Source organism: Cetorhinus maximus, chromosome 22 (genome assembly GCF_964194155.1).
Source record: "Cetorhinus maximus chromosome 22, sCetMax3.hap1.1, whole genome shotgun sequence".
Lineage (NCBI taxonomy): Eukaryota > Metazoa > Chordata > Chondrichthyes > Lamniformes > Cetorhinidae > Cetorhinus > Cetorhinus maximus.
Window position 1 is genome coordinate 76,956,038 of NC_135900.1, and position 24,478 is coordinate 76,980,515.

The 24,478-nt window shown below is 45.3% G+C and overlaps 1 protein-coding gene across 2 annotated transcripts in view; it reads left to right on the forward strand.

Annotated features, from left to right (window-relative positions):
• LOC144696796 (differentially expressed in FDCP 6 homolog) overlaps nucleotides 1-24,478 on the forward strand; it is an 88,434-nt gene that overhangs the window by 62,468 nt on the left and 1,488 nt on the right. For both annotated transcript variants that reach the window (XM_078568543.1, XM_078568544.1), the window contains 4 exons: nucleotides 4,096-4,203; nucleotides 7,499-7,665; nucleotides 8,427-8,613; nucleotides 23,222-23,312. In XM_078568543.1, coding sequence (XP_078424669.1) covers nucleotides 4,096-4,203; nucleotides 7,499-7,665; nucleotides 8,427-8,613; nucleotides 23,222-23,312 — 553 coding nt within the window. The remainder of the gene's footprint in view (nucleotides 1-4,095; nucleotides 4,204-7,498; nucleotides 7,666-8,426; nucleotides 8,614-23,221; nucleotides 23,313-24,478) is intronic.

Below are 24,478 nucleotides of genomic sequence, written 5' to 3' on the forward strand. Positions count from 1 at the left end.
TGTGAGAGCCTGAGAGTGTTGAGTGTATGTATTCCTGTTTGTATGTTCCTGTGAGAGTGTGTTCCAGTGTGTGAGAGTCTGAGAGGATATGAGTGTGTGTATTCCTGTTTGTATGTTACTTTGATAGTGTGTTCATATGTGTGAGAGTCTGAGAGTGTTAAGTGTGTGTATTCCTGTTTGTATGTCCCTGTGAGAGTGTGTTACTGTTCGTGAGAGTCTGAGAGTGTATGAGTGTGTGTATTCCTGTTTGTATGTTCCTGTGAGAGTGTTTTACTGTTGGTGATAGTCTGAGAGTGTTGAGTGTGTGTATTACTGTTTGTATGTTCCTGTGAGAACGTGTTCCTGTTTGTGAGAGCCTGAGAGTGTTGAGTGTGTATATTCCTGTTTGTATGTACCTGTGAGAGTGTGTTCCTCTTTGTGAGAGTCTGAGAGTGTTGAGTGTCTCTATTCCTGTTTGTATGTTCCTGTGAGAGTGTGTTCCTGTTTGTGAGAGTCTGAGAGTGTATGAGTGTGTGTATTCCTGTTTTTATGTACCTGTGAGCGTGTGTTTCTGTTTGTGAGAGTCTGAGAGTGTTAAGTGTGTGTATTCCTGTTTTTATGTTCCTGTGAGAGTGTGTTCTTGTTTGTGAGAGTGTGAGAGTGTTGAGTTTGTGTATTCCTGTTTCTATTTTCCTGTGAAAGTGTGTTCCTGTTTGTGAGAGTCTGAGAGTGTATGAGTGTGTGTATTCCTGTTTGTATGTTCTTGTGAAAGTGTGTCCTGTTTGTGAGAGTCTGAGAGTGTATGAGTGTTTGTATTCCTGTATGTATGTTCTTGTTAGAGTGTGTTACTGTTTCTGAGAGTCTGAGAGTGTATGATTGTGTGTATTCCTGTTTGTATGTTCCTGTAAGAGTGTGTTCCTGTTAATGAGAGTCTGAGAATGTATGAGTGTGTGCATTCCTCTTTCTATGCTCCTGTGAGAGTGTGCTCCTGTTAGTGAGAGTCTGAGAGTGTATGCGTGTGTGTATTCTTGTTTGTATGTTCCTGTGAGAGTGTGTTCCTGTTTCTGAGTTTGAGTGTGTTGAGCGTGTGTATTCCTGTTTTATGTTCCTGTGAGAGTGTGTTCCTGTTTGTGAGAGGCTGAGAGTGTTGAGTGCGTGTATTACTGTTTGTATGTTCCTGTGAGAGTGTGTTCCTGTTTGTGAGACCCTAAGAATGTATGAGTGTGTGTATTCCTGTTTGTATGTTCCTGTGAGTGCATGTTCCTGTTTGTGAGAGTCTGCGAGTGTTGAGTGTGTGTATTCCTATTTGTATGTCCTTGTGAGGGTGTGTTCCTGTTTGTGAGAGTCTGAGAGTGTTGAGTTTGTGTATTCCTGTTTGTATGTTCCTGTGAGAGTGTGTTCCTGTTTGTGAGAGTCTGAGACTGTTGAGTGTGTGTACTCCTGTTTGTATGTTCTTGTGAGAGTGTGTTCATGTTTGTCAGATTGTGAGAGTCTTGAGTGTGTATATTCCTGTTTGTATGTTCCTGTGAGAGTGTGTTCCTGTTTGTGAGACCCTGAGAATGTATGAGTGTGTGTATTCCTGTTTGTATGTTCCTGTGAGTGTGTGTTCCTGTTTGTGAGAGCCTGAGAGTGTATGAGTGTGTGTATTCCTGTTTTTATGCTCCTGTGAGAGTGTGTTCCTGTTTGTGAGAGTCTGAGTGTGTTGAGTGTGTGTATTCCTGTTTGTATGTTCCTGTGAGAGTGTGTTCCTGTTTGTGAGAGTCTGAGAGTTTTGAGTGTGTGTATTCCTGCTTGTATGTTCCTGTGAGAGTGTGTTCCTTTTTGTGAGTCTGAGAGAGTATGAGTGTGTGTATTCCTGTTTGTATGTTCCTGTGAGAGTGTGTTCCTATTTGTGAGTCTGAGAGTGTATGAGTGTGTGTATTCCTGTGTGTATGTTCCTGTGAGAGTGTGTTCCTGTTTGTGAGTCTGAGATTGTTGAGCGTGTGTATACCTGTTTGTATGTTCCTGTGAGTGTATGTTCCTGTTTGTGAGAGTCTGAGAGTGTTGAGTGTGTGTATTCCTGTATGTATGTTCCTGTGAGAGTGTGTTCTTGTTTGTCAGACTGTGAGAGTGTTGAGTCTTTGTATTCCTGTTTGTATGTTCCTGTGAGAGTGTGTTCTTGTTTGTCAGATTGTGAGAGTTTTGAGTTTGTGTATTCCTGTTTGTATGTTCCTTTGAAAGTGTGTTCCTGTTTGTGAGAGTCTGATAGTGTATGAGTGTGCGTATTCCTCTTTGTATGTTCCTGTGAGAGTGTGTTCCTGTTTGTGAGAGTCTGAGAGAGTATGAGTGTGTGTATTCCTGTTTGTATGTTCCTATGAGAGTGTGTTACTGTTTGTCAGAGTCTGAGAGTGTATGAGTGTGTGTATTCCTGTTTGTATGCTCCTGTGAGAGTGTGTTCCTGTTTGTGAGAATCTGAGAGTGTCTGAGTGTGTATATTCTTGTTTGTATGTTCCTTTGAGAGTCTGTTCCTGTGTGTGAGAGTCTGAGAGTATTGAGTGTGTGTATTCCTGTTTGTATGTTCCTGTGAGAGTATTTTCCTGTTTGTGAGTCTGAGAGTGTATGAGTGTGTGTATTCCTGTTTGTATGTTCCTGTGAGAGTGTGTTCCTGTTTGTGAGAGTCTGAGAGGGTTTGAGTGTGTGTATTTCTCTTTGTATGTTCCTGTGAGAATGTGTTCCTGTTTGAGTGTCTGAGGGTGTATGAGTGTGTGTATTCCTGTTTGTATGTTCCTATGAGAGTGTGTTCATGTTTGTGAGAGTTTGAGAGTGTTGAGTGTGTGTATTCCTGTTTGTATGTTCCTATGAGAGTGTGTTCATGTTTGTGAGAGTTTGAGAGTGTTGAGTGTGTCTATTCCTGTTTGTATGTTCCTGTGAGAGTGTGTTCCTATTTGTGAGTCTGGGATTGTATGAGTGTGTGTATTCCTGTTTTTATGTTCCTGTGAGAGTGTGTTCCTATTTGTGAGTCTGGGATTGTATGAGTGTGTGTATTCCTGTTTAAATGTTCCTGTGAGAGTGTGTTCCTGTTTGTGAGAGTCTGAAAGTGTTGAGTGTGTGTATTCCAGTTTGTATGTTCCTGTGAGAGTGTGTACCTGTTTGTGAGAGTCTGAGAGTGTTGAGTGTGTGTATTCCTGTTTGTATGTTCCTGTCAGAGTATGTTCTTGTTTGTGAGAGTCTGAGAGTGTTGAGTGTGTGTGTTCCTGTTTGTATGTTCCTGTGAAAGTGTGTTCCTATTTGTGAGAGTCTGAGAGTGTTGTGTTTGTGTATTCCTGTTTGTATTTTCCTGTGAGAGTGTTTCCCTGTTTGTGAGAGTCTGAAAGTGTTGAGTGTGTGTATTCCTGTTTCTATGTTCCTGTGAGTGTGTGTTCCTGTTTGTGAGTACCTGGGTGTATGAGTGTGTGTATTCCTGTTTGAGAGTTTGATTTTGACCACAGCATCAGCCCGGAGTGCAGGAGTACTCCCGCACTCAACATGGGTCAACATTTGTCCTTTTGACAATGGCCTCTTACTGTGCTGATGCACAGCAGAGTGAGCATCTCCCAGAGACACATCAGCACAGGTTTAGCATGCTCCTTTTTGAGTATCAGTTTGGAGGCAAATTTCATTGCTGCCCCGACACTGGAACCCAGGTCAGGACGTGGAATCATTAGAGCTGGGGCCCCATGTGGTCCCAATGTCCCACCATCCTGCCTCTTCCCCAACACACACTCACCCACTGGCCAATCAAAGGCCCTGGCGAGGATTCATTCATGCTAGCTTAATGTTTGTTTTCCCTATCATCCCAAGGGGTGCTGAGGCCAAATATAGGCCCCCCCCCCAATCCTAAGGTCACATCGACAAATGGACTGGAAGAATCGAGACTGGCACCTTCAGGACTTTGAATGGGCTGATTGGACAGTTCCTGCACTGGCCAGGCAGAATATTCAGCTGTGGGAGGAATCACACCCATTTCACAATCATGTGATATGCTGGTCTCACCTCCCTTCATAGCACCATGGTTACCAGACACACTGCAACTGAAATCAAACAACTCCCCGCAGTCTCAGTACCTCAGCAATACATGAACTTTGCTTGTTCTTCTAGGCACAGGAAGAAGCTCAGGTCCTTTGGCGAAACAAAGAGCTCCGGTGGATGAAGCAGCAGGAAATGCAGCAGCAGAAGCTACACAGGGAGCTGCGGAAGGCCCACACGGTAAGAAACACAGGAGGCCAGGAGCTGGACCTCGGCCTGAGAGTGTTTGATGGGGACAGTGTAGAGGGAGCTTTACTCTGTATCTAACCCCGTGCTGTACCTGTCCTGGGAGTGTTTGATGGGGACAGTGTAGAGGGAGCTTTACTCTGTATCTAACCCCATGCTGTACCTATCCTAGGAGTGTTTGATGGGACAGCGTAGAGGGAGCTTTACTCTGTATCTAACCCCATGCTGTACCTGTCCTGGGAGTGTTTGATGGGGACAGTGTAGAGGGAGCTTTACTCTGTATCTAACCCCGTGCTGTACCTGTCCTGGGAGTGTTTGATGGGTACAGTGTAGAGGGAGCTTTACTCTGTATCTAACCCCGTGCTGTACCTGTCCTGGGAGTGTTTGATGGGGACAGTGTAGAGGGAGCTTTACTCTGTATCTAACCCCGTGCTGTACCTGTCCTGGGAGTGTTTGATGGGGACAGTGTAGAGGGAGCTTTACTCTGTATCTAACCCCGTGCTGTACCTGTCCTGGGAGTGTTTGATGGGGACAGTGTAGAGGGAGATTTACGCTCTATCTAACCCCGTGCTGTACCTGTCCTGGGAGTGTTTGATGGGTACAGTGTAGAGGGAGTTTTACTCTGTATCTAACTCCATGCTGTACCTGTCCTGGGAATGTTTGATGGGGATGGTGTAGAGGGAGCTTTACTCTGTATCTAACCCCGTGCTGTACCTGTCCTGGGAATGTTTGATGGGGATGGTGTAGAGGGAGCTTTACTCTGTATCTAACCCCATGCTGTACCTGTCCTGGGGGTGTTTGATGGGGACGGTGTAGAGGGAGCTTTACTCTGTATCTAACCCCGTGCTGTACCTGTCCGGGGAGTGTTTGATGGGGATGGTGTAGAGGGAGCTTTACTCTGTATCTAACCCCATGCTGTACCTGTCCTGGGGGTGTTTGATGGGGACGGTGTAGAGGGAGCTTTACTCTGTATCTAACCCCGTGCTGTACCTGTCCTGGGAGTGTTTGATGGGGACAGTGTAGAGGGAGCTTTACTCTGTATCTAACCCCATGCTGTACCTGTCCTGGGAGTGTTTGATAGGGACAGTGTAGAGGGAGCTTTACTCTGTATCTAACCCCATGCTGTACCTGTCCTGGGAGTGTTTGATGGGGACAGTGTAGAGGGAGCTTTACTCTGTATCTAACCCCGTGCTGTACCTGTCCTGGGAGTGTTTGATGGGGACAGTGTAGAGGGAGATTTACGCTCTATCTAACCCCGTGCTGTACCTGTCCTGGGAGTGTTTGATGGGTACAGTGTAGAGGGAGTTTTACTCTGTATCTAACTCCATGCTGTACCTGTCCTGGGAATGTTTGATGGGGATGGTGTAGAGGGAGCTTTACTCTGTATCTAACCCCGTGCTGTACCTGTCCTGGGAATGTTTGATGGGGATGGTGTAGAGGGAGCTTTACTCTGTATCTAACCCCATGCTGTACCTGTCCTGGGGGTGTTTGATGGGGACGGTGTAGAGGGAGCTTTACTCTGTATCTAACCCCGTGCTGTACCTGTCCGGGGAGTGTTTGATGGGGATGGTGTAGAGGGAGCTTTACTCTGTATCTAACCCCATGCTGTACCTGTCCTGGGGGTGTTTGATGGGGACGGTGTAGAGGGAGCTTTACTCTGTATCTAACCCCGTGCTGTACCTGTCCGGGGAGTGTTTGATGGGGATGGTGTAGAGGGAGCTTTACTCTGTATCTAACCCCATGCTGTACCTGTCCTGGGAGTGTTTGATGGGGACGGTGTAGAGGGAGCTTTACTCTGTATCTAACCCCGTGCTGTACCTGTCCTGGGAGTGTTTGATGGGGACAGTGTAGAGGGAGCTTTACTCTGTATCTAACCCCGTGCTGTACCTGTCCTGGGAGTGTTTGATGTGAACAGTGTAGAGGGAGCTTTACTCTGTATCTAACCCCGTGCTGTACCTGTCCTGGGAGTGTTTGATGGGGACAGTGTAGAGGGAGCTTTACTCTGTATCTAACCCCGTGCTGTACCTGTCCTGGGAGTGTTTGATGGGGACAGTGTAGAGGGAGCTTTACTCTGTATCTAACCCCGTGCTGTACCTGTCCTGGGAGTGTTTGATAACGTGTGGGTGTCTCTGCACTGACATCGCTCACCTCATTAAGGATAGCTGCTGTTACCTTTGGAGGTTATGAGGCTAATTTCTTTACTGATGTTGGGCCGGAAAACTGAGAGGGCTGGCGCGCTCCAGAGCCGAGAGGGCTGGTATATTCCAGAACAGGAAAGGCTACCATCTGGAAGGAAGAAAGGATAAATGTATAAGTCAGTTCACAAACTTGGAAAGCTTCCTTCTCAGTGGCTCTGAATCAGAGAGAGAGAGAGAGAGAGAGAGAGCACTGGCAGAGACACGATGGGCTGAATGACCTGCTCCTTGCTGAGAATGATGAGGGCCTCAGGGCAACACTCCCTATAATCTCTTCCTCTCTTTCAATGGACATACTAGGGCAGCCCAGAGATGTGGGAGCAACTGAGAGAGGGGGTATTTAAAAAAGAACAATGTGGCTTTTGTCTCATTTCTATTTATTGTAAAGATCTTGGAGATGGTTGAGGGGGTGAAACAATGGCGGCTTGGCTGGATGAGGCAAGGGGACATGTGATGAAACTGTTGGGTTTCCAACGCTGGGCAGAATCCTTAGTCCAGAGGGAACTGGGAGGGAAATTTGAGCAGGATTTTGGAAATGTATCCACTGCCCACCAAGAGCTTTGGCAGCTGTGGAAGATCTGCTTAGGAATGAGGCAGGGGAGACTATTGATCGTACATCTAATCTCTACCACTGCTGCCTGCATACCGACCACAGGTCATGGGGCTGCTACATCATATCTTGTGAAGGTGGTACTGATTGACAAGGAAGTTAAGATACGCCCCCTTAAAGGTGCATGTTATGATATACCCAGCTTCCATCCCCAGGCTCTGCTGTATTAGTGATCCTCAGTTTGGCTACTCATCTCTGCTCTAGGAATGAGGAACTCAGCTAAGATCCCACTCCTGACACCTCCCAAGTATAGGTGATGTCCTGCACCCCCATGGCTCACAAATGGTGACATGGGCAAGATGGTGGGAGGGAGCCGGAGGCCATGGAGCTGAACCTGACACATCGGGTCCTGGCGGGAGAGGACACTGAGACTGGAAGAGCCATTCTTTGTTGCCAGTAATCTTCAACGGGTAAGGGTGTTTGTTGCAGTTCTTTTGATGCGTTATTCTTCCTGTGTGTCTCTCTCTGCCTCACCTCTTCAAAGGACAAACGCCAGATGCAGTTAGTCATGGAGAAGAAGGAGCTGGAAGCCGGAGCTCAACGCCATCGGATTCAGGAACTGGAGACGATGCAGCAAGGCTTGGAGCAGGCCCTGAAGGCCGAGATCCAGGCCCACACTGATGAGCAGGCCGTGCGAATGGCACAGGCAAGGTACAGTGATGAAAACTAGAGTGGGATTTGGTGGGGGAGGGGTGGGGGGGAACGTTTGTAACGCTCCCTGATCACTGGGGGTGCAGTTAAAATGGTGTGACTCCATTTCCAGTCCCATTGTAACAGCTAGTCCGGGCAGTGAACGAGGTCCTAATGGGATGTTATATTAACCTTACCTGACAGGAGCCTCCACTCTGCCCTTTCCCCCTTCCCCATGCCCCTCACCAGTGGAATACTCCCAACTGTGGGGCTGCACCTGGCTTCCATTAGGAGTAAAGGTCATTCCATTGAGTGGCCTAGAAGGGCAAAGGCTCAGAACACAGCGACCAGGGGTGTATCCGACAGCAATACTCCAAGCCTGAAGAGTTCAGGAATAGTATGGACGGGAGGGTGGAGAAGAGGAGGTCACAATGAGTGTGGTGATGAAGCAGAGGGGGTAGGAATGTTTAGAATGGCATCATTACAGCTTAAAAGATTATTAGGTTGGAAGATGTGAGTGAAAAAGAGATGACTGACTAATATTTTGGTGTCTCCTGTCTAGAAGTGTGGGAGTGCATTCCAATTGGCTGCTGAGTTTCTGACAAATACAACATTGTCTACACTTCAAAAGTCCATAATTGGCTATGTAGTGCTTTGGGAAGCCCTGAGGATGTGAAGGAGTTGTAGAAATACATGTTCCTCTTTGCTTCTTTCTGCCTTTGCTGTCAAGATGGTTCTAACCCATTGCCTCTAAAGCTGTTCTTGTTGGTGTTTTGTGGCAGGCTGCTGCAGCAGGAGGAGGAGAAGCTGAAGGAGTTGATGAAGCTGAAGGTTGAACTGCAGAATCTCATCCAGAGAACACAGCAGAAGCAGCAGCTGGAGCAACAGATAACCAGCAAGACCCAGGCCCTGCAGCAGGCCATGGAGGAGCTGAGAGAGACCAGGCATCGGAACAAGCAGGACCTTGTTGTGAGTCTAATAGTCCAGGAGCAGCACAAACAGTGCTCAGGGCCTTATATCCTGTACCTCTCCCCATTCGTGTACATCCACTGCCTGGGGACTCATTATTACTTTGAGTTACGTTAAGTGTACAGCACAAACAAGCTGTTCGGCCTTACTTACCAACACTGGCATTGAAGATCCAAGGGAGTCTCCTCCACCTTTCCTCATCGGACCCTATTATCATAGCTTTCTATTTCTTTCCATCTCATATGTTAATCTAGCTTCCCCAGAAATGCGTCAATGCCAGCCACCCGCCAATGACACCTGTGTTAGCAAGTTTCACATCCTGACAACTCTCTGAGCCTCCAGGCTTAAGCAGAAATGATCATTTTCAACAGTGAGATAATGTCAGTGAGACGAGAAGCAGAGAGTGTAGATTTAATATAAGCACAGGAATTAGAAAAGAGGTGGGTTGAATCTTTGAATCTTTGATGGACATTGCTGGATATCAGTGTCCAAGATACTGTTCAAAGAGAATAAAAGCAAAATACTGTGGATGCTGGACATCTGAAATAAAAACAGCAAATGCTGGAAATACTCAGCAGGTCTGGCAGCATCTGTGAGAAAGAAACAGAATTAACTTTTTAAGTTCAATGTGATTCTTCTTCAGAACTGAAAGGGAGGTAGAAATGTTTTTTTAATATTCTTTTATGGGATGTGGGCGTCGCTGGCTAGGCCAGCATTTCTTGCCCATCCCTAATTGCCCTTGAGAAGGTGATGGTGAGCTGACTTCTTGAACCGCTGCAGTCCAGGTGGTGTAGGTACACCCACAGTGCTGTTAGGGATGGAGTTCCAGGATTTTGACCCAGTGACACTGAAGGAATGGTGATATATTTCCAAGTCAGGATGGTGAGTGGCTTGGAGGGGAACTTCCAGGTGGTGGTGTTCCCATGTGTATGCTGCCCTTGTCCCTCTAGATGGTAGAGGTCGTGGGTTTGGAAGGTGCTGCCTAAGGAGCCTTTGAGTTTCTGCAGTGCATCTTGTAGATGGTACACACACTGCTGTCACTGTGCGTCGGTGGTGGAGGGAGTGAATGTTTATGGATGTGGTGCCAGTCAAGCGGGCTGCTTTGTCCTGGATGATGTCAAGCTGCGAGTGTTGTGGAAGCTGCACTCATCCAGGCAAGTGGAGGGTATTCCATCACACTCCTGACTTGTGCCTTGTAGATGGTGGACAGGCTGTGGGGAGTCAGGGGGTGTATTTAAAAAAGAAACGAGTTAACAAAGTGAGTATTTGTCCTATAGAAAGTGAGTCTGAAGAATTGATAATGGAAAACAAAGAAATGGCAGATGAATTGGACAGGTATTTCGCATCAGTTTTCACTATAGAGGATACAAGTAACATCTCAGAAGCAGCTATAAATCAGGAAATGGAGGAACTCTGGAAAATTGCAATCACCAGGGAAGTGGTACTGAGTGAATTGTTGGAGCTGTGACTGACAAGAGCTCGGGTCCTAATGGACTTCATCTGAGAGTCTTAAAAGAAGTGGCTAGTGAGATATTGATTTTAATATTCTGAAACTCCCTAGATTCGGGGAAGGTCCCATTAGATTGGAAGATACCAAATGTAACTCCATTATTCAAAAAGGGAGGGAGACAGAAAGTGGGAAACTACAGACCAGTTAGCTTAACATCTGTCACTGGGAAAATGTTAGAGATATTATTAAAGATGTTGTAGCAGGGCACTTAGAAAAGTTCAAAGCAACCAGGCAGAGTCAACATGGATTTGTGAAAGGGAAATCATGTTTAACCAACCTCCTGGAGTTCATAACATAACATGTGCTGTGGATAAAGGGGAACCGGTGGATGTACTGTACTTAGATTTCCAGAAGGCATTTGAGAAGGTGCCACATCAAAGGTCATTGCGGCAAATAAAAGCTCATGGTATAGGGGGTAACATATTAGCATAGATAGAAGATTGGTTAGCTAACAGGAAGCAGAGAGTAGGCATAAGTGGGTCTTTTTCAGGTTGGCAAGATGTAATGAGTGGTGTGCAACAGGGATCAGTGCTAGGACCTCAACTGTTTACAATTTATATAAATGACTTGGATGAAGGGATGAATGGGATGGTTGCCAAATTTGCTGATGACACAAAGATAGGTAGGAAAGTAAGTTGTGAAGAGGACATAAGGAGGCTACAAAAAGATATAGAAAGGTTAAGTGAGTGGGCAAAGATCTGGCAAATGGAGTATAATATAGGAAAATGTGAAATTGAACATTTTGACTGGAAGAATAAAAGAGAAGCATATTATCTAAATAGTGAGAGATTGCAGAGCTCTGAGATGCAGAGGGATCTGGGAGTCTTAGTGCATGAATTGCAAAAGGCTTATTGTGAGGGGAATTGAATACACGAATAGGGAGGTTATGCCTCAGTTATACAGGGCACTAGTGTGACCTCATTTGGAATACTGTGTACAGTATTGGTCACCTTATTTAAGGGAGGATGTAAATGCATTGGAAGCAGTTCAGAGAAGGTTTACCAGACTAATACCTGGAATGGGTGGGTTGTCTTATGAGGAAAGGTTGGACAGACTAGGCTTGTATCTGCTGGAGTTTAGAAGAGTAAGAGGTAACTTGATTGAAACATATAAGATCTTGAGGGGTCTTGACAGGGTGGATGTGGAAAGGATATTTCCTCTTGTGGGAGAATCCAGAGCTAGGGATCACTGTTTAAAAATAAGGGGTCGCCCATTTAAACCAGAGACGAGATGAAATTTTTTCTGAGGGTTGTGAGTCTTTGGAACTCTCTTCCTGAAAATGCAGTGGAAGTAGAGCCTTTGAATATTTTTAAGGCAGAGATGGATAGATTCTTGGTAGGCAAGTGGGTGATAGGTTATTAAGGGTAGACAGGATGCAGATTTGAGGATACTATCAGATCAGCCATGATCTTATTAAATGGTGGAGCAGGTTCGAGGGGCCGAATGACCTACTCCTTCTCCATATGTTGTTGGAGATGGTCATTCACGCTACACAAGTGTCAGGCAATGTTACTTGCCACTTGTCAGCCCAAGCCTGGATATTGGACATGGACTGCTTTAGTATCTGAGGAGTCGCGAATGGTGCTGAACATTGTGCAATTATCAGTGAACATCCCCCCTTCTGACCTTATGATGGAAGGAAGGTCATTGATGAAGCAGCTGAAGATGGTTGGGCCGAGGACACTACCCTGAGGAACTCCTGCAGTGATGTCCTAGAACTGAGATGATTGACCTCCAACAACCACAACCATCTTCCGTTGTGCTAGATATGTGATGGTTTTATGCTGTTGAAAGGCAGGAGAGAGGGGGAAGAACAAAAGGGAAGGTCTGGAATAAGTTAGAGGGCAGGAAAGGTTAAATAACAAAGATGTCATGGAACAAAAGGAAAAGGGAGTGGTCATGGTTGTCGTAATGAAAAAAAAGCCTTGGTCTGGTGTGAGTGTAAGCAGCAGAGTAATGGACAGCCCTGTCAAAACACAAAAGCATAGAAACAAGATATAGACTGACACTTGGCCAAAAAAAGATCAAAATGGAGGACAGAGTTTGTGGTCTGAAGTTGTTAAACTCAAATGTTGAGCCCAGAAGCTGTACAAAGCGCCTAATCTGAAAGTGAGATGCTGTTCCCCTGGCGATTAAAAAAGGTTCAGTAAGCGCTTAAAAAGTGGAGTATTGGTGAGCCTGGGGAGGGAGATGGAGAGTGGGATATACAAGGCTGCAGCTTTTGCAGCCATCTTCAGCCAGAAGAGCCCAGTGGATGATCTATCACAGCCTCTTCCTGAAACCCCCCATCATAACAGAAGCCAGTCTTCATCCAATTCGATTCATTGAATGTGAAGCACACCAGAGTCAGCGAGGCAAGTGAGGATTTCTGTTGCAGAACAAGCCCCTTCACAACCAAACTGTTCCAGTAATTACGATTCGGGCAGATTGCCCAGGTATGTTTTGTCCACTAAAAAGGATAAATCCAATCTGGCCAATTACTGCCCCAGCAGTCTACTCTTGATCATCAGTAAAGCGATGGAAGGTTTCGTTGACGGTGCTATCAAGCAGCACTTACTCAGAAATAACCTGCTCACTGACGCTCAGTTTGGGTTCTGCCAGGGCCACTCAGCTCCTGACCTCATTACAGCCTTGGTTCAAACATGGACAAAGGAGCTGAACTCAAGGTGAGGTGAGAGTGACTGCCCTTGACATAAAGGCAGCAGCTGACTGAGTGTGGCATCAAGGAGCCCGAGCAAAACTGGAGTCAATGGGAATCAGGGGGAAAACTCTCTGCTGGTTGGAGTCATACCTAGCACAAAGGAAGATGGTTGTGGGTGTTGGAGGTCAGTCATCTCAGCTCCAGGACATCACTGCAGGAGTTCCTCAGGGTAGTGTCCTCGGCCCAACCATCTTCAGCTGCTTCACCAATGACCTTCCTTCCATCAGAAGGTCAGAAGTGAGGATGTTCACTGATGATTGCACAATGTTCATCAGCATATGTGACTCCTCAGATACTGAAACAGTCCATGTCCAAATGTGCAAGACATGGACAATATTCAGGATTAGGCTGACAAGTAGCAAGCAACATTCATGTCACACAAATGCCAAGCAGTGACCAACAAAACATAACAGGGTAGATGAGGGTAATGCAGTTGATGTGGTGTACATGGATTTCCAAAAGGCATTTGATCAAGTGCTGCACAACAGACCTGTGAGGAAAGTTATAGCTCATGGAATAAAAGGGACGTTAGCAACATCGATACAGAATTGACTGAGTGACAGGAAAGAGTGTAATGGTGAACACACTCCTTTCAAGTGAAGCAGCATTTCACTTGCATTTCCCCTAACTTAGTCTACTGCATTCGTTGCTCCCAATGCGGTCTCCTCTACATTGGAGAGACCAAACGCAAACTGGGCGACCGCTTTGCAGAACACCTGCGGTCTGTCCGCAAGAAAGACCCAAACCTCCCTGTCGCTTGCCATTTTAACACTCCACCCTGCTCTCTTGCCCACATGTCTGTCCTTGGCTTGCTGCATTGTTCCAGTGAAGCCCAACGCAAACTGGAGGAACAGCACCTCATCTTCCGACTAGGCACTTTACAGCCTTCAGGGCTGAATATTGAATTCAACAACTTTAGATCTTAAACTCCCCCTCCCCCCATCCCCACCCTGTTTCTCCCCCCTCCCTTTTTTTTCAATAATTTATATAGATTCTTCTTTTCCCACCTATTTCCATTATTTTTAAATCTAAAACTAAAACTTTGTTAGTCTTTCCACCCCACCCCCACTAGAGCTGTACCTTGAGTATCCTGTCTTCCATTCTTAATTAGCACTTTTCTTAGATAATATCCCCACCTTCAACACCTCTTTGATCCTTTTGTCTGTGACATCTTTTGATTATCTGCTCCTATCACTGCTCGCTTATCTCCACAATCACCACACCCTCAACTTCTCTCTCCCCCCCGCCCCCCCCACCTTAGACCAGCTTATATTTCACTTTTCTCCTAACTATACTCAGCTCTGCCGAAGGGTCATGAAGACTCGAAACGTTAACTGATTTCTTCTCCACCGATGCTGCCAGACCTGCTGAGTTTTTCCAGGTAATTCTGTTTTTGTTTTGTAATGGTGAACAGTTGTTTTTTTGGACTGGAGGAAGGTTTGTAACTCTTTTGAGTCAAAACAATAAACTAAATTAACAAAAACAAGGGAGAAATCAAGCACAGCTCCTAAGTCAGGTCAGCTGTAAAATCAAGGAAAAACTTTAAAGGAACCTTACAAACATCAAACTAAGATGTGATTAAAGGGGTCAACAAAACACCCCAGTCCCCACGGTGCCCACCGGGCACGGAAGGCCTCGATGGTGCCGGCAGACACCGCGTGCTCCCTTTCCAGGGACATCCGGCCGCGAACGTAGCCGCGGAAGAGGGACAAACAATCGGGCGGGACTCCCCCATCGATCGCCCGCTGCCTGGACCTGTTGATGGCCAACTTGGCCAGGCCCAGGAGCAGGTTCACGAGGAGGTCCTCCTCCTTCCCGACCCCCTTCCGCACCGGGTGTCCGTAGATCAGGAGCGTGGGACTGAAGTGCAAACAAAATAGTAATAAAAGATTTTTTAAATAACTAAAAAGGGAGTGCAGCCTAAGACACCCTATATATGCATGGTCCACAGACTCCACAAGACCGCAAAAAGGGCAAGTGTCCTGGGAGTCCGTGAACCTAAACATCCTCCTATTGTAGGGGACTGCTGCATGCAACACCCTCCAACCCAGGTCCCCGATAGAAAGAGGGAGAACTCCTCCGTAGAGGGCCTCCCATCGGGGGCCCCCACCGCCGGACGGCAACAAGGCACGCCAGGGCGTGTCCGGGCGGCGGACCAGGGCGAGAAAATGGAAGGTGTGCAGCAGCAGTCCGTACAGAAAACCCCTCCGCACCCTGCTAAATGGCACGGAGGGCATGTCCCCGAGGCGGCTCATATTATTGCGGGGCACCGGCACCCGAGGGAGGGTTCGGGCCTTGGGGCCAATGTGGAATTCCGTCCGAACAGGGGAACGTTCAGACGGAAGACCACCGCGCACCTGGGCCACCTCGAGACCTAAAATGACTTCGGGTCTGAGCACGACCGTCCTTAGGTCTTGGATGGCATCGGCTGTGACCTGGACACTCACTGACGCGCGATGCGCCAACTCCTGCGGAAGCATCCAGCCCAGTCCTCCGCCACCCAGCACGTCCCCGATCCTGGTCACCCCGGCAGCCACAGCCCTCCTCTCCGCCAGCCACTGAAAGGGACGGAGGAGCGGATTCCTGAGCAGCGGCTCTCTGACGATAGCCGCTACTCCTGACGGGGGAGAGCTGCGTCGCGAGGCGACCACGTTCCAGACTTTGATCAGGTCCTGGTAAAAGACGGGCAACACTTGGAAGGAGCCACCGAGGCCCCTCTGCTCTATAAACAGGAGCTGCACGTCATAATTCAGGCCGTGCACCTCGCGGAAGAAATACGTCGCCAGGGCACACCATCTCGGAGGAGGCTCGACGTAAAGGTATCGCTGCAGGGTCTGTAGTGGGATTGGTGTTCAGACCCCTGCTTTTTTTTGATACATATTAATGACCTGGACATAGGAGTACAGGGCACAATTTCAAAATTTGCTGTATTATGAACTGTGAGGAGGATAGTGATAAACTTCAAGAGGACACAGATAGTTTAGTGGAATGGGAGGACAAGTGACAAAGGGAAGTTAATGCAGAGAAGTGTGAAATGATTCACTTTGATAGGAAGAATGTGCAGAGGCAAGATTAAAATAAAGGATATAATTCCAAAGGGGGTGAAGGAGCAGAGGGCCCTGGGGGTATATGTGCACAAATGATTGAAGGTTGTTAAAGCTCCAATAGTTGTTTAGAACTGAAGACCGAATCCAAGACAAACTCCTTCAGACAGAGTTTTATTGTTGGTCATAAAACTCTTTACTGAGTCCCCCTGGGCTCAGCTGTTATCCCTTTTATACAATCAAATGGGTACTTAATTAAACAACCTAATTGAACTTCTTATAAACTGTTACCCTCTTAAAAAGAAAGTAACCCTTAAGTTTATATAATCGCAAAGGAAATAACAAACATCAATATATATTTTTTCCCAATAAACTCACTTTATTCCCCTCCTTTTAAAAAAAAAACACATGTATAGAGATGTCCACACAAAAGGAGTATTTCTTTCTTAAATGAAAAGATGTCCCTCTTTAAGGATCTCTAGTAACTTCTTGGAGCTTGCTCCTCTTTTGGTGAAGCAGTCAGATAACTGGTAGCTGCTATCAATCCATTTGATCTGGGCAATCTCCTTATTCTCGAGCATCTGTTTTAAGCTTGCTATGTCAATTCGCAATCTCTTCTCGTTAATGCACTTTGTAGAGTGAACATTTTCCCTAAGTGGCTTATTACCTATTAGACATTCGATAGGTACCATTCCTGAATACCCTTTCCCATTTGAAACTTCAGCCAGTATATTTGATGTAAGGAATGCCATATCTACCACCTCAACAAAGGCAAGAGTCTCTGCTGCTAACACTTTTTACAACTCTTCATATCTTTTTAGATTCCCATGCCAAAGGGCAGCATTTGCCCTCTTCCCCCCAAATGAGAAATATAAATCCTTCCATACTCAAAAATCTATCACAGATTTGCATAAGACACATCACTGAACGCAGTTTCATTTTTCTAGATCACGCAAAGATTGGAATTTCAAAACACACTGCTCCATTTTTAATTTTGTCAATGTTTTGTTTGCCTGAATGATTTCTTCGACCTTGGAATTGTTCATTTTAGTGCTCCATTCCAAAACGTCAAAACTGACGTCTGGCCTTGTTTGTTTGCCTAGTCAATTGAGTTGCCCAATTAGACCTCTGAGTTCCTGAAGCCACTATATTCCTGGGAGGCCCTATCATGACTGATTGCAATGGGATTGACGTTCTCCAAATAGGATTGCTGATGTAAAAGGACGTGTGATCCACTCTGCTTGATTTCCAATCCAATGTATTTAAACACACCAGAAGCCCAACTTCCAATTTTAAACTCTATCCAGAGCCCATTAATGACAACCATTTCAAATTTGCTACTACCACCCCACATTAAATCATCTACATGCATCATAAAAATACCTGCAAGTTTCCCTTCATGGTGCCAGTAAAACATTGCCTGGTCCTCTTCCAACTTTAATAAAACTGACCTCACTGAGAAATACCAAACTCTGGAGGCGTCATTTAAGCAGTATTTGCATTTATTTAGTTTCCAGAGTGTCCCTTCTACATTTAACACCTCTTTTGGTGGACAGAAGAAAATTTTCCCTTTGAAGTTGGTGTCCCTGCAAAAAAGCAGCTTTAATATCAATGGACTTACATTCCCAAGCATTTGTAGCTAATAGAGCCAAAAAGATCTTCAACATAGCTTTCCCTGCTGTAGGTGAATCTACTCTTGTATCCCGGTCACCCAATATTTCTTTAAACCCTCGTGCTACATGCTTGGCTTTAGCTTTATAAGTCCCATCAGGAAGCACCTTTTCCGTTCGTATCCATCTAGGAGACGGAGCTGATTGTCCCCACCTGGCACCTCTGTGTACACCCCAAATTCTTTCCAACTATGTAGCTCTTGCTATCAGACCTGCTGAGTTTTTCCAGCATTTTGTTTTTATTATGTAGTTATTGCTGTTTGATATCCTTTATTAATTTACCATCTAATTTGTTTGAAGCTACTAAGACTTCTCGATTACATGGGCTTCTGCTCCTTGTAGCATTACCAGTCTGTGCCATATTCCTTGACCTTGTTAAGCTACGCCCTCTATCCTGCCTTCTATCACGCTCCAGATTGTTACTGTTTGATCTCTCTCTCCCATTTATAGATGTTCTGTCAACAGTTTGCGATCTCTTTCTAGAGGCATGTTCACTCCCAGACCCACTGTCTGAACTGATAGAGTTTCCATGCCTTCCATTTTTGTACTTCATGTTCCCAATCCATAGGCCTAACCTCCTGTCCTTTATTTCGTACATTTACCGGTTTTTATATTTTCCAGTGGCCTTCCCTGCTCGAACTACAATTGTCACACCCCTCCATTGACTGGCCCCAAGCAATTAGGGAACTTTAGTGCCAGCTTTCGGCAGTTGTCCTCTGAGACAAATTGCTTCATCTTCTTTGTCCGAATTACTGTCTCCATCTTCAGATACCCCATCAATTTCAGCTACCTGGTCCTCACAATCATGCAACATATGGGTATGAGAAGTACATGATTCCTCATCCCTTCCTACACTTTCCAAACCTGTAAATTTGTGATCCACACCAACTAACCTCGAAGAGTGTACCCGAATAGTCTGATTCCCAGGTTGGAAAATGACTGTTTTACCATCTTTACCTATAATCTTACCCGGGCCTTTCCACTCATTAAGTCCTTCTCTTTCATAACATACCATGTCTTCCTGATTGAGAATAGTTTCCGATGGTCGTACAGTGTGTCTTAGAGCTCACTGAATTCTCTGAAACTTCGGCTTTAAGGAACACTCTTCTACCCATGTGTCGTGCATTTAAATGCTCAGAAAAAGGTGGAGCTAATTGTAGTTCCCTCCCAGGCTGGGGGATGATCACTCAGGACTGAAGGAATTTTTGGGTTTCTACCAAAAACCAACTGATATGGACCATAGCCTCCGACCATCTGCAGTGAATTCTTGGCATGGACAGCCCATGCTAGAGCTGATGTTAATTTACAGCTTGGTCTATCTGCCAAGTGGAGTTGAGGATTATCAGATCAGCCATGATCTCATTGAATGGCAGAACAGACTCGATGGGCTGAATGGCCTACTTCTGCTCTTGCGTCTTATGGTCAATATTTTACAAAGCATCTCATTTATAACCATGCAATTCCTTTCACATGCTCCATTACTAAAGGGGCTTTCAGCTGCGGTATTCATAACTATTATATTAATGTTTTCGCACATATCCCAAAACTTGTCGTTAATTCACTGGTGGTCCCAATCTGGTCCCTATCCACTTCTCTATTATCTGATCCACAATTATTTTCTTTACTGTATATAATTGTCGACTGGCTAAATCTTGTTGCCAAATCTACAAAATGTAAAATAAAAATGTTCTTCTCTTTAGCCCAAAGCTTTAAATCCATTGCCACAACTTCATTCAAATCCCTCGCTAAAGGTAGACTCACTATTGGCGTGATGGTGTCCTTCTGTATTTATTACATATATGACATCTGTTGCTTATCTCCTCCACAAGTTTGGCATACTCTCCATCCCTTAGCAAAATGTTTAATCTTCACGGAGAAGGATCAACTGCCGATGCAATTTTAACACAATTTGCTTTTTGTCTTCTAAATTCCTGTCCCTTGACGCTAATAACACTTCTTTAATCTCCTTAGTAGAAAAGTTAGGTTTCATTAAAGGAATACAATAGTGTCCAGATTGCATAAATTGTAAATCCACAGGTTTTCCAAATACAATGGCCTCATCATTTTCATGTCCAGCTTCATCTGCACTTTCTTCATCGATGGTCTGATCAACAGTAACAGTATTTCACTAGATACTACAAACATGCTGATGAAATGATTGACTCCAGCTATCTTACAACGAATCACTAACCTTTGTAAAAATTTTAGGGTATTATCATCTCCAAATCTAAAACTGGTGGAACTCTTAAATTCTTTAACTTTATTCAGTCCTCATCATTTAAGGAGTCCAGGTAGCATTTTAACTGGTCTATTCCACAGACAGATATGCTTCCGCTATCTAGCGCCATATATTTGAAGGACTTTCGTCACTGGGCTGAAACTTACAATGGCCTCTCTTTGGTTAATATCTCCATCTTCTGAGTCTTCTGTCTCGTCTTTAATTTCGACCACCTTATTATCTCATTTAGGACAGTTCATTGCACAATGGTATTTTGAATCACATCTAAGACACTGACCACACCCTGGGCATTTCTGGGGTTCATTCTATTGTTGTAAATCCCTAATTCTTTTCTCCTGTCATAATTGTCAAAGGTGTTTCTGTCCCCATTGTTTCTAGTTACAAATATCCTTTCGTACTGATGCCCACGTCCTGTTTCGAAACGATCTCACCATCCCGTTAACATTGTATCCTCCATTTTCTGTCTGAGCGCCCAATGGCTCATTTGCACCATGAACGCTGCCGGAAAGGAATGTTTTCCGAGGAACTTTTTTCAAGCTTCTGACATCTGTTCTAGCAGCGTGTGTCTTTCTGCAGACTTAACCCCCATTAGAACTCTGAGCCTGTCCATATTCCATACTCTGGCACAGTCTAGAAACGTGAACACCAGCACCAATTGGGGAGTTTCTAGACGGAACTCATGCAATCTTCATACAGTCTACTGAACCCCATTATGTAATCTTCCATGGAACTGTCCTCCAACTTCCTAAATTTGTCAACATTGGACCATGCTTTATAAATCATCTTATTGATAGATCTTAACTGTAAAATCTAATAAAGTTTCCAAACCTTCATCCATGTCCAAATGCTCAGGCTCCAACTCTGAAAGTACTTTGCCTCTTATTTTGCTTTTGTATGGTACCGAAATTACCAAGGCCATTCCCTGTTTCTCATTGGCAAGCACGCAACCCATGTCCACATAGTTACTTCGTTCTTCCATTGCTCAGAGGGTTCACCCTCAGATAACATCGGTGGGTAATCACACCCCAAAACTCTACATTTTGATTCAGCCATTTTCTTTTTTTTTGAGTAACTCCAAACCACTCTGCTCTAGTTAACTCCAAATAGTCTTTTGCACAAAAAAAGCTTAGTTCCAATCTTTTACTTACAAACAGCAACCATCCCCTGCAACCACTGTTAAGCTCCAATAGTTGTTTAGAAATGAAGACCAAAACCAAGACAGAGTTTTATTGTTGGTCATAAAACTCTCCACTAAGCCCCCACTAAGCTCAGCTGTTATCCCTTTTATACAATCAAATTAAACACCTAATAACCAGCAATTGAACTTCTTAAACTGCTTCCCTCCCTAACAAAGGTGGCAGGACAGGTTGAGAGAGTGGTTAAAAAAGTATCAGGGATCCTGAGCTTTATTAATAGGGCACAGTTAAGAGTCATATTGCTGGAGGTCTGGAGTCACAAGTAGGCCAGACTAGGTAAGGACAGTAGATTTTTTTAGGTAGATAGGCTAGCCAGTTGTGAACCAGATGGGTTTTTACAATAGTCAATGATAGTTTGATGACTAACTTTATGTTCCAGATTTATTAATTGAATTTAAATCCCAACTGCTGTGGTGGGATTTGAACCTTGTGTCCCCAGAGCATTTTAGCCTGGGCCTCTGAATTATTAGTCCAGTGATATTACCACTACACCACCATCTCCTCACCCTAAGGTAGAAGTATTCAAAATCATGAGGGGCCTGGACAAAGTAGACAGGGAGAAACTGTTCACATTAGTGGAAGGATTGAGAGCCAGAGGGCATAGGTTTGAGGTGTTTGGCAAAAGAAGCAACAATGACATGAGGAATTGTTTTTTCTACACGGTGAATGGTTAGGATCTGAAATGCACTGTCTGAGACTGTGGTGGAGGATAGATTCAATCATAACTTTAAGAAGAGATTTGGATCATTATCTGGAGGGAAAATGAGCAGGGCTATGGGGAAAAGGCAGGCAAGTGGCACTCAGTGAATTGCTCTTTCAGAAATCCAGCATAAACATGATGGACCAAATGGCCTCCTTCTGTGTTGAAACACAGATTCTCAGCACCTCCTGTTGACATTCAGTGACTGACCACCTTCTCAAGGGCAATCAAGGATGTTCAGCAAATGCTAGCCTTGCCAGCTATGTCCTCACCTCATAAGTGAATATATTTTAAAAATTACCATCACCGAATCCCCCACCACCCTTGTACTGGGGGATAAAGGGGTCATCATTCACCATTGACCAGAAACTGAACTGGACAAGCAATATAAATACTGTGGCTTCAAGAGCAGGTGAGAGGCTGGGAATCCTGCGGCCACTGACTCATTGCCTGACACCCCAAAGCCTGTACACCTGCCATAAGGCACAAGTCAGGAGTGTGATGGAATACTCCCCACTTGCCAGAATGAGTGCAACTCCCACAACACACAAGAAGCTTGATACCATCCAGGACAAAGCAGCCCATTGCTTCATCAACTCATCCACCGCCTTCAGCATTCAATCTCTAAACCACCGACGCACAGTAGCCGCAGTGTGTACCATCTATAAGATACACTGCAGCAACTCACCAAGGCTCCTTCATCAGCACCTTCCAAACCCATGACCTCTACTTCTCAGAAGGACAAGGGCAGCAGATAGATGGGAACACCACCACCTGCAAGTTCCCCTCCGAGCCACTCACCATCCTGATTTGGAAATATATCGCCATTCCTTCACTGTCGCTAGGTCAAAATCCTGGAACTCCCTTCCTAATCACACGGTGGTTGTACCTACACCACATGGACTGCAGTGGTTCAAGAAGGCAGCTCACCACCACCTTCTCAAAGGCTTATTTGGGTGTGGCAATAAATGCTGGCCTTGCCAACAATGCCCAGATGCCACGAGTGCATAGCTTAATTGGGTGGGCTATTAAAAAGAAAGTGAGCGGGAAAGTGGGATTCGATTGGGTGGGATAGGAAAGGGTTTTGGGCATGTGCAGGATTGTGGGCTAGATATAGAGTAAATTTGCATTGACACTATCCCATCAAACACTCCTAGGACAGGTACAAACTCCAGTTTTGGTAAGAGTCTTTACAAGATTTAGATCTTATTAATTTCTGAACCTCGATTGTAATAGAGAATGAATCCTAAGGACACTCTCAGGTTCAATGCAACTTTTTTGCCTTCCCAGTTGGCATGTGAAGGGAGAACAGGTCAGAGAACGAGCACCAAAACTGTAAGGTTGACACTCCAACCTGTGTTCCCTGAAAGGTAATTTATGGTCTCATGGGATTAACCAGCTAGCATCTATACTACTCTGCGATGGGATGCTGGTGACTCGTGGTCAGCTCCACCTCAGTTTGTCGGCTGTTTTGTTTCTCCGTGTTGTTAGAGAGTGGGGGTGTTGATGGATGAGAGCAGCCATTTTGACCTGTTCTCTTCTCCTCAGGTGGCAGAGAGGAGGCGGAAGCGAGCAAGTCAATATGTTAAACACTGGAATGTGCAACTGAACCGACTGATGACGCCAGTCATGCCTGGGGGTAAGGTAAAATTGAGAGCATCTACTGAGGTTATTGGCCAGCCACACTGGTCCAGAATGACTTGGGATGTTCCCTGGGGGCAGATGGTATGAAATAGGCTAGTTACTGGGAGTGGCACTGAGTAAGGGCTGGGTGGAAGGGGATGCTGTGGAGTAGGAGGATTGGCAGTGGTTCCGAGGTTTCCCGAGGGTTGCCATGGGGCGTATAGGAGGAAGTGTAGGCTGATCATCTCCTCACATCTGTTCCGACATTCAATCGGGTTATGGCTGATCTGCGCCTGGGTTCCACTTATCCATCTTTGATCCATTTCCATTGATATGTTTGCCGAACAACAATCTGAGATCTCCAGTGTTGAGATCTCCAATTGATGGGCAAGATCCACACCCTTTCAGGGGGAGAGGGTGACCGATTTCCAATACCCTCAGAGTGAAAATTCCAGAGTTCACCCCCGAGAGGCATAGCTTTAATGTTAACATTGTGACCCCTCCCTCATAATTTCCCTACCAGAGAAAAGAGTTTCCCTGATTCCTCCTAACAAATTTCTTTATTATTTTAAAACCTTTCGTTAGATCACCCCTCAACCTGCTATACTGGCAATGTGTGTAAACCTGTCCTTATAATTTAACCCTCTAAGCTCCAATATCATTTAGATGAAGATGTGCTGCAATCTCTCCAAGGCCTATATATTCTTCTTCAGGATAAGAACACAGTACCCCAGTCAAGATCTGTAATACAGAAGTGTAACTTCCTCCCCTTTGTATTTTAACCTCCTTGATATAAAAGCCAACATTCCTTTAGCATTTTTGACTATATTTTTGTGCCTGTTTACCAGCTTTTAGTGATTTCTGCCCCCGGACACCTAAGTCTCTTTACTCCACCACAGTTCTGAGTATTTTTCGCTTTCAACTATCAAATTCTTGGAACGAAAGTGGATGACCTCACACTTCCCACGTTGAATCTTATTGCCAGCTTTTGCCTACCCAGCCTTTGCAACATCTGGCTCTCGTCCAGTCTCCATTTCTTAGTGTCACCTCCAAACTTGGCTTTACAACCCTTCATCATCATCATTGGGGGTGAGGTGAGGTGAGGTTCAGGGGTGGGAGCGGCAGTATGGGGATTGGCAGTGGGTGTGGATTCAGATGTGGGTTCACAGTGTCCACTGTCGG